The sequence below is a fragment of the Oculina patagonica genome, chromosome 4, assembly GCF_052425735.1.
Source record: "Oculina patagonica isolate OP01 chromosome 4, crgOcupat, whole genome shotgun sequence".
NCBI classification, from domain to species: domain Eukaryota; kingdom Metazoa; phylum Cnidaria; class Anthozoa; order Scleractinia; family Oculinidae; genus Oculina; species Oculina patagonica.
Genome location: NC_135761.1, coordinates 63,674,041 through 63,684,820, shown reverse-complemented (window position 1 = coordinate 63,684,820; position 10,780 = coordinate 63,674,041). Strand labels below are relative to the sequence as shown.

The 10,780-nt window shown below is 36.5% G+C and overlaps 1 protein-coding gene across 2 annotated transcripts; it reads right to left on the bottom strand.

Moving 5' to 3' along the window:
* Positions 1-292: 292 nt before the first annotated feature.
* LOC144651066 (uncharacterized) lies at positions 293-8,049 on the bottom strand. 2 transcript variants are annotated; one of them, XM_078510939.1, is made up of 4 exons: positions 6,621-8,049; positions 6,490-6,532; positions 2,874-3,060; positions 293-2,241 (listed from the first exon to the last, which is right to left on the bottom strand). In XM_078510939.1, the coding sequence occupies exons 1-4, from the start codon at positions 7,208-7,210 to the stop codon at positions 1,835-1,837; spliced, it is 1,227 nt and encodes a 408-aa protein (XP_078367065.1). In that variant the 5' UTR covers positions 7,211-8,049; the 3' UTR covers positions 293-1,834. The 2 variants fall into 2 exon arrangements, with proteins under 2 accessions (XP_078367065.1, XP_078367064.1); XM_078510938.1 differs by having other exon boundaries at positions 293-2,244; positions 6,621-8,046.
* Between the last annotated feature and the right edge of the window lie 2,731 nt (positions 8,050-10,780).

Below are 10,780 nucleotides of genomic sequence, written 5' to 3'. Positions count from 1 at the left end.
CTTGGGAATTCATTCATGATGATATTTATAAGTTTGCACTTTGAAAGCGCTTGAGGCTTGGTGTAAAACCAGCCATATTCCATTTCGGTGAGGTGGAGGGAGGGAGTTGTTGGCAGTAGCAAGACCATAGTTGTTTCAGTCTGCAGAAAATAAAATTCTGGGGGTTAAGACAGAATTGATTGCAATGCCATGGTTTGGGTTTGATAGAAATGAAGGGATGACTGACATTTTACTGAATTAATTTTGGTGTGGCCAAGACCCTTTCAAAATCACGCAAAAGAGAAACAAACTGTTAAGATCTGGAGCTTTTCTTTATTGGAAGCACTGAAGCATATCCGCTCACTGCTTTACAAACAATAAGGCTCTACATACTTAGCAATTTTTAAATCTGAAATACAATTAGTTCACTACCGAAATGATCTTATTTACAACTTGTACATTGACCATATATTATTAATTATTGTTATTATTTTCCACTGTGGCATTGTCCGACTCTATATATCAGCCATGTTAAAACAAAATCCACCAGTACAAATAATTCACTTACTCAAAAGAAAACATTATTACAGTTAAACATATAAACTACAGACAACAAATTTAAATTATCGACTACCAGTATATTTACAAATTTGGAATAGTGATGACCTATTTTAGAGTGATTGTGGGTGAATGTTATGTTACAAATGTTTAAAGTCACTTAATTTTTTGTTTGTAGTTTATTAATCAGTACTCTTAAACCAACTGATGCTTCTATTTTAAGTGACTCAAGAAATGGCATGAGTTTTAAAGTTTTCAATGTTTGTCTTAAACTCACTGATTTGCTCTATTTTTTTATGTGTGAAAGAGGCTGAGAAGTTAAAAATATACAAGAACTTAAATATTAAATGAACTATGACAAAGCAAATCTTCAAAAATGTACAACAATTACCTATTACAGTAATAAAGCGAGTTTAAAAATGTTTAATTGATTGCTAATTCAAATGTCACCAGTGAAAGTTAGATTTTTCCAAAATGCTGCATATGTTGACAAAATATTCCTTGGCTAACAGGACCGTTTGGTTATTTTTACAACACTATGAAGACCCACTATTAAAATAATGCAAACTTTAAGTTTACAAATTTATAGCCAAAAATACAGCGTCATTATAAAACACGACCTCTTCTCACCCATTTTGTCCCTAACAAAAAAATCACCAATAATAATCAATTCTAGTTATATATAGCACGACCATAAAAGCTAATAAATATTCTACTGACACATTGAAATAACATAGAAATAGTGTACTTGCATATACAAAGCATGCAAACATTGCTCTAACAACTTATATGATTCAATTATGACTGCAGACCACAGTTATAAAACAAATAGTCTAAGAAATAATTACAAATTTAAGGGCAATGAAATATTTAATATTAATAGTTCAAAAGATAATGTAATACTAGCCCTGTGTAAAAGCATTATTAGTAGCCAATCTTCTGGGCATTTAGGTGGAGTGTAGGCAAGCATGTGACATCTTTGTAGCTTACATATTTGCTTTTGCCCCTGCTTAGGAGTCAGACAGTTGAATGACATGAACATAGCAGCCAACACAATTTGAGTTTTGCAGATTGAAGATTCAAGCCTTCAAAATTTCAATATAACCTTGTAAAGAAAACAAGACTTTTAAAAGAGTCTTGTTGTGTTGCCTTTTGCTGCAGTTCATAAAAAAACAACTGTCCTAACTTACTCTTAAAGGCTTTTACATTGCTTTAGATGAAACTTGAAGAAATTTTTGTTCTCTGTACATTAAAGAATTTATTTTTCAATAAGTCCTAGCTAAATATCTCTGTCTAATCAAAACCCCACATTTATATGTTGTTGGGGCTGGGGCATGCTATAGTAGTGCGACACATATGGCAATGGGATGTCAAAATCTTGCCCATCGCTGTTTACAAAATATTGCGCTGAGTTTTCCATTTCCACTGTGGTTGTGATTGGATCGCACCCATGCATTCCATTGATTGGCTGCGTCGACATTGGCAGGGTTGTGCAAGTGCTGAGTGTTGGATCAATTGGAAGCTCTGTGCTTTGGGAAATGATGTCATCCCAATCAAGGACTTCATTTTGTTGGATTTCCTGAATCAGGTCGTTGCCGAATAGTTCCTTTGCAGCATCTGCGGCAGCTCTGTCCTCGCAGTGTTCTGTTTGGATCAGCATTTGTTCGGGAGAATTTTCCAAGTCATCGCTTGAGATGGATAATTCTTCTAGGAATAAATATTAAGTAAAATTAGTTGACTATTTATAACTATTTCAATTATAATAGTTATTATGATTATCTGGCTGAACTAATGGGTGAGAAATATTACGAAGTTGGTCCCTGCCTATCAATTTAAAGGTAATTACCGGTAATGGTTGTTTTTTTGTTCATTATCTAGTATTGACTTCAATGCACTTTCAACAATACTACACTTAGAAAGAAAGCTATTTTGTGTTAAATTTAATCCTTTAATTTTTACAGTATACTTTTGTTTTGAACATCAGTTCAAGTATATGAGATGGCAAGAATTCATACATTGGTCATCTCAGGAAACCAATCTCATTAGTAAGGACCAAATCACATAAAACCCAACAATAGACAATGTAAGATTTAGCAACAGTTTGATATCACAACAGTTTTGATATGACATTAGTGTAACTATGCAAATGTGAAGGTTTCTTCCACAGTTTTGTCACAAAAAACCCGGATAACAACACAGTACAGAGGAAGAAATTAAATCTTCTCCAGGGATGACAGGAAAGGTGATGACATGTAGCCAAAGGTGCACCTCAATTGCAGAACTACACATCTTACAGTACATGTACAAAGGTTCAAATGGCTTATAGTCGCACGCACCTGGATTTGCCATACTTGCTCTGATTGCCTCAGCATGTTTTTTCTTCCACTTTCTTATTTCCTTGTCCATCTGTTCACGCCTCTCGGGTTTAAGTGACCATAGACAACCTTTTCTCTGTGAAGCACCTTGGGGTCTTTCTAGCTTACAAAATGCCTTGTTTAAGGAGAGATTGTGTCGAACAGAGTTCTAAAAGAGAAATGTCAGTTATGTATTAAAACCAGTGGAAGAAATAAATAATTCAAATAATCCAACTTCCTTATTCAATTTCCCCAGCCTCCCCTTTCTATAAGTGGTCCATCTGCAAATGAGCACACATAAGTCTTGCTAAAATCACCCCCCCCCCCTACTTTAATTGATGTTGAAAGGGGAAACCATCCCAGCTCTCAGTATGGCCAGTGGACTTAAAAATTAAGGGAATGATACATTCAGATCACAAATAAAATCAGTGCTAGTGTTTTTTAGTGAAATAAAAAACAGCGAAATATTCTTAAGAATCACAATATTTCAAAGAACCTCTTCATCTAGATATTTAATGATTTTAGATGGAAAAAACATGTGAGATTGATGCGAGACTCTTAAGTGATCTGACTAAATTTATGTGGCATTACAGAACTCTTACACAAAATAATGACTTGCAGAACCACAATGATGTTGTGCTAATTAGCTGTAATGTGGTATGTTTTAGCGTAATTTAAGGCTCAAAAAACTATACTACTTATCCTAAAAGTGCCTTTAGCTGTTTCAAAATTTATTACAATTTAGACACCTCTTTTGAGCAAAATTAAAGTCTGCATAGCCTCTACATACAGTACAATTACAAATGCCTCATTTTCAAGTTAGATACACTTGCGACAAGTTCAATTACCTTTCTAACCCTCAACAAAATACAAATGTAAAAGATTACAATTTGATACTGGCCCAGACTCACTGTTACCAAAAATGTCTATGCATGTATGCACTACTGACAACAGATTATTGCAGTTAAACTGAGTTTTTTTTTCAAAATTAACGATTGCACCCTATCGTTCATGTTATTGTTCAAAACACTGTATACATGCAGCCATAACAAAAAGAATACAAATAATGTTCAGAGTCATTTGCATTCTGATTCCAAGAGGTATAATTTATAATATTGTAACTGAGAAATTTTACATGTACATCCATCAAATGCTGGAAAAAAGACAAAAATCACATTTAAAAAAGTTGAGTTTTAGTTTCTTTATGTAATGTGTACAGCAAAAGAAGCCAAAACTGTGGTGTGTTGCAAAATTCCTGCTAAATGTCTGCACAGTAAAGAGAAGATTTATCACTTAATACTTCCTTAATCTTCGAGAGTTTTGTCATTTTAAATAGCAAATTGTGGAAACCCCTTTTGTCTTCAAATCACAGCAAATTAAGGTGTGGTAGTGGAAAGTTATATATTATTAATAGGTTACTGAAGGGAAGATTAAATTCCTTTGTGGAAAAAAATTTAAGTGTCATATATTTCAAGCTGCAAAAATGTTAGAAATAATGTGGCATTATTTTTTCCTCACAAATTAATTTGAAGTATTTGGTTAACCTTACACTTAAGTTGGCACAACAAAAATATGGTACACAAAAATTTGCTGAAATTGATCCAGAAAATTGGGCCAAAATAAAACCTTCTGATGTAAGGTAAAATACTTTACAAAGAAGCTCTAACCACAGTCATTCTGTTACCAGCATGAATTTATTGGAAACTTTTAGTTGAAAAAAAAAATGGGATGATTTGCAACAATTCAAAATGTGAACTCCTCCAAATATATTTGATGCAATGTGTAGATGCGAACTTTTTTCCATGGAATCTACTTCCCTATAAAATCGAAGCAAGTAAATAGCTTGTGCGAGAGAACAACGTTGTAATTAATTCCTCGAAAAGAAACATTTGCATTAGGAAATATTTGACAAACTCTCTTCCCTACTGAGTGTAATTTATGAAGTTCGTTTCACCAATTACAATAAAATTCTCACTCTTTAAAAGAAAAGAAATATCGGATTCATATTTCGTAGTCAGCCTTGGACCAGGCCTAACATAAAAGGCTAAAAACCATAAAATTATCGAAGGTGGCTCTATCATTATACAACGAAAATATGGTTTATTTATACATCTACATGATTTCAAAGTCGAATAAAATTGAAGCGCAGGTCGCAGCAATTATGTACATGCAGAAATAGTTTCCGTGGCCAAAATTCTTTTTATACGTTTTAGCTATTTCTTTTTTTTACTGAAGGGTAAAAGGAAAAATTATGCAGTTCCTTCGTTGCAATATGGACCTTAATTAGAATGACATAAATTATTCAAAGTTCCAACCACCTGTTGTATAGAAGGAGAAATCTTCAAGAAGAAATACAACTTCATTGTGAAAAATAGTAGTTTTGAAGCCGACTAAATCCTTTATCGACTGTTAGGTCTTTTAACCGTATTATTTTGCTCGTATTTTGTTGCGATTTGTCATAGTAACACGAAAGAATAACCGACAATTCCAAAATCTTGTGAAGTAAATTGAAGTTGCAATATTTCGGGTGGAGTTTTGTTATCACATCCTCGATCTCATGCCTTCGATTTCAAAAATGGAACTTCGATTTTAAAGAACCAGCAATGCTTTTAACCATAAGAACAGATCTGAAGAAACACGTATTGCCAGAGAGATGGAAAAAATTGTATGCAATTGTTATCTGACCTCCCGTAAATAAAATTGTGTGCCCCACCCTTGGTATCAAACGATTCACATTTGAGTCAAGGCTACTGGACTTTCTCTTATTTACAAGATCGCAAATATTTCCTGCACCAGTAGTACCCAAATGTACAACATATTATTTCACCCCTGGCGAACTGGCGCAAACCGAGTCGTGAAAGGTCTTCCACGTTTTCCCCTCATACGCGCTTACAATTTGCGAATTAATTTTACGAGGCAAATGCGATGAACGTTCATTTTGAAATCCTTTTGATAAATCCACTTGGTCGCAGGTTTCGTCAGCAATTTAGAACTATGTCTTGATTCATTTGTGTCGAAAAATTTAACCGAAAATAGCTTTATCAATCGAACGAACTTACGGTGGACAAGATCTGCGTTCGTAACACTTCCTAGTCGAACATTCAGTCCATTGTGTTACATCCAATTCAATAAACACCAACATTACTATATGTCATGAAAGTGAATGAAATGCAATGAAGTTATCATCCCGTTGCCAAATTGCTTCGATATTCGAGAATTTCTGTAAAGAAATAAAAGCGTAAAATGGTATTTTTATTCCCGAAATAATCGGGAAGCACACGTATTTTGCACATGATTTTAAATGCTGTCAGCTGTTCGAAACCCATTGTAATGCTGCGAGGAAAACCATTCAAGTGCCGAGTTTCAGGAAACCGTTGAGATAACGAGAGGAAAGTTTTAAAAGTTTGCTCATAGCTTCCTAAGATTTTATCAAATTATTAGAAATATCGTAAGCTTGGCGAAATTTTGAGAGAAATTTCACGAAAAGACCAAAAATTATTGTGTAGCGTGAACCGTTACTGCCTCCATGTTTTTAAATTCAAAATTCGCAGGTACCGGCCATGCGAAGAATAGATTCGATAAAAACATTAACGCTCACCTTCCATCCATCTGGAGCTGTCTTGAAATACGGAAACTTTCCCCTGCAAAACAAAACAAATTTTAAAATCCGTCGCTGTTACAAGTTTGACGAAATTGACATGGTCCATTTAAGCGCCAAATGAAACTTACATCATGAACTTGTAGATTTCACTGACAGGGAGTGTGCCTGAATCGCTGTTCTTTAGGGCCATCGCGATTAGACACGAATAAGAAAACAGCGGCTTGGGGTAGGCCTTTTCCTGTGATTTTAAGCTATCTTTCATGGCGTTTTTCGCGTTGTTCTGCTGCACTTTCGGCTTGGAATCCGTCGCACGTGCCTGCAGAATCGGTGGAGCTGGAACGGCGGTAACGTTTGCTTGCGTGTGTACTTGGGACATGGAAACTTGATGGTGATTCGGCCACTGCACAGGTAACGCAGTATTCGGATCAACCATGACTTGTTTCTCGCCATTAGAGCCTTTTTCCATGGGTATACTAACGCTCTGTAGCCACTGCAAGTTAGTTAAATCGCCTGCACTGGGGCATTCCGTTCTGGGCCTTTCTTGCTTGACTGCCATCATCTGTTGATGAATGTCCTGAAATAACCCGTGCTCGTGCAGTTGAAACAACGGATCGTTCAAATTGAAGTCCATTTCACGGCTGTCGCACTCGACCATTTCTTGCAGCGAGAGCGAATCCGGTGTATCGTAAAACGCCAGTTGAAAACTGCTGTTCATCATTTTGGAATAACTGGTTCAAAAATTTTCCCGAGCGAATGATGAGAACAGAACTTTTCTTCGATGTGAATCAGTTACTGGCTATTCGGATCGAACCAATGGCTCGTCTGTGATTGGCTGAAAAATGGCGGTCTTGTCAGTGATTGGTTGTTACGAAAAACAACCCCCCGGGGCTTGTTCCATATAAGGCCAAGTTACTACTTTCGGGACTTACAAATTCTTTCGGTATGATCTGTTCAACCACCAGTAGGTTCTCCTCATAACACCCCCGCAAATGTGTTAAAATACTGGCACAACACAGTCTGATGGCTAAGCAATAACTCTACAGCTATAATTGAAAATTTTATGCACAATTCTGCGGTCTTTTAAGCGATAATACGAAGTACAATTCACGGAAATCCGTGCGTACTCAAGCGAATCGACGGCACTTGTTGACTGCGGTTCAAATGTTGACAATCGGCAGCCCCACCCCGACTTGTCTTTCGCGCCTCAACTAATTTGCATAAGACGACAGTTTAGAATATATAAAGCAATTACAAGGAATCCGTCATCCTCCTCCGCTCTTGAATGAATCATCGGCTAAATCCCAGGCTTTTGTGCAGTTGATATTTGCCATAGAAACGATAAAACCTGCATGTATAAATTATCGCGCAGAAATTTTTTCGAAAGAAATTCGAAGGGTTCCTATTCTTCTAAAATTTTAGCGCTGGAGTAAAAACGTGCGCGCAGGAAAACAGACTTGAATAGGAGGGTTTAGGATGCAAATTGCGGCTTCCGCAATTTTAAAAAAGCTAAAGAAAACGGTTTCGGTGTTGAATAAAAGAGGCGGTTCGCAGTGCGCAATGCTTCACAAGATGTTTGCGCTCCGATTTTCGTCCATTTTGCCCTAATTTTAATCGCCGGAACTTCTAACATTCGGTATCTTTGCGCCACAATTGAGGCAACAAATAAAACCGCCGTGTTTTTTGAACGTTAACCGGTGTTTTTCCGCCACGTTCTCGTTCAACAAAACAGCGGCCCCATATTGATGAAAAGAAGTGTGTTCTTTTCTGAGTACGCGTGCCGTCGAATGGAAAATCGCAACTAGGGGTCTCTTCTTCAAAGCCAAGTTTAAATCTTCACCAATGTGTTCGAATGTTTAAAACAAAAGCTGCTACACAATATAGCACAGGCGAGAATTGTTCCTGCTGTAATGGCACCGTTTAATACCTGCCGATATTTTCTTTTTGTTCACTTCTTTCTTCAATCTTCGACTACGCCAAAACTATATAAATTACGCTGGCAGATTCTCAAGTTTTTTGTTTTGTTCTTTTAATAATCTCCCCTTGGTGTCCCTCGCTTATTTTTATTTTTTTCATCCTTCGGTGCCAAAATTACATGAATCAACAGGTGTTTTTCAAATCTCCTAAATCTCTTTTGAAATAATTTTTACCGTCAACATGAACCGCTTTGAAGTTGTTTCTACTTAGCGGTAAGCTTAAGAACTTTCTCGGCTTAGTTCTCGAGCTTTGAATCATTCAAAACCTGTTTAAAACCCAGCTCACCGCAGCAGTGATGAATGTCAAATTTCTCTTTACTTCTTTAGAACAACTTTTAAAGGACAGGTCTTAAGAATACAAGACTTGATCGTCTTAGGAAAAAATCGTCATAACAAAGCTTAAACCTAATTTATGGAAATTCAGTAAACTGTCGAAAAAAGGCAAGGAAAATTTTAAACTTAGCGCGAGGAAATCGGAAAATATTTACGGAGGCGAGGCGGAGGAGGGAATACGGTCTTATTTTTTGCACGCGGATTTCTTTCCGCCAAATTATTTTTTTTAGATTATTGTCGGGACAAGCTTGACAATCCACTCATTAAAAATACTTAAGTTACGATAAAACTTACGGCAGTACAAACGAGTATTTTATCTCTGGTTCGAGTCTTGTTGGAAGCAATCGGAGAAAACTTTTCCGAGTAGCTTGTAACATATTTCTCGTAGGTCTTCTCTTATTGTTATTGTCTGTATAGTTTTTGAAAACTCTTTGCGAGGGCATTATTCTGTCTCGTTATTTCTGTGCAAATTATTTCATAATTCGAAGCGGATTCTTACAATTTTTTGAAAAACTGCCAAATAAGAATACTTCCTTTTTACGCGATAAAAATGGAAAAAATAAACGACCGATGTAAAGCGGAAACATAAAACATGTCACCAGCCGATCATAAAACCAGTTCTCTAACAGATGATACACGATTTTCAAAAGCTGTTATTTTGTGGTGGTACACAAGTGTCCTCACAGCGGTGTGCGAATTGTCTACCTGTACTCATGCGGATCCTAAGCCAGCACCACTGTAAATAAATTATGGAGCTGTTGATCAAAACCTGTTGAATGTTGGAGAATTATTCATTACCGAATCAACACACTCAATATTCAACAGGTGATAGGCAGGTGTCATAAGTTTGACAACGGGGGCCTCTGGCAATTGAAGTCAGAAGGTTTTTCATAACGAATCAGTTCGATTTATAGCAGGAATTAAAGAAAATAGCTAGATACTTTCAAGACTGGGCTGAAAATTTTGCTTTCAAATAAAATGCTGCATCGAGCTCAATGTGACTCATTTCGTGCAGTTTTAGTGACAAACAAATGAATTTTTAACTCAACTTAGCTAATATAAGCGCAAAGTCCGACGAATTTTAATACCCGTATTACCGGTTATCGGAAACGTCCACTCAAAGTCCTGATAACTTGCCAATATTTGCTCCCGGGGTATTTGCTGAAATGTATTAGCGACATTTCAAGTTTACTTTTGCCTGTCGATATCTCCTGCGTTTATTGTCTGCAAAAGGAAAATACGTTTTTTGCAGATTTTGTGACCCTTTTTACTAAAAACCAGCCATATGATGCATGCTTCTCGTTTTCACACTTTTGTTTGTTCGTGTGTTGTGTCGATTGAACAGGGAAAATATTAAAAAATATTGGCACACTGGCACGGTTGATTACAGTTATCAGTAGTTTTCGTCGGTTGATTTTAATTAACTTCCAAACGGCCTCTTGTGCCTGTAATCTCGTTTTTCACCCATCGTTTATTAACTCGAAGCTGATCTCGAGGGAGGGAAGAGGGTATGCAAGCGAGGCATAGAACGACCCATCAAAGTATCAACAGGTGGGCATCCCCAACAGGTGTGGGAAGAGTTATTAACTCTGTTTCGTGTTCTAGGATGTTCTAGGAAAAGTTGCGTGGCTCAGCTCAAGATTTAGATAACAACTATTTTAACCTGGCTGAGAACAGAACTTCCTGTACTTTGCTCGTAGGGTAAACATGTCTGGTCAGAGAGAATAAAATAAAACATGCCAATCGTTTTCTGACAGATTGTCTGGTGGTATTTTTTCTTTTGTTGAAAAGACTTATCTGACTCTCTTCGCGCTTTCGTGAAATCATCTTGTTTCATTTCTTCTGAAAGTCGAGAGTAAAGGCCGATGTTTCTTTGAATATGTTGCGTGCATGCAAAGTACACAAGATCAGTCACTTTCTTTCCGGAATATCATTTACAGTCAATATGTTTCTATGATTTTGTTGTTTTTGTTTTATTCGTG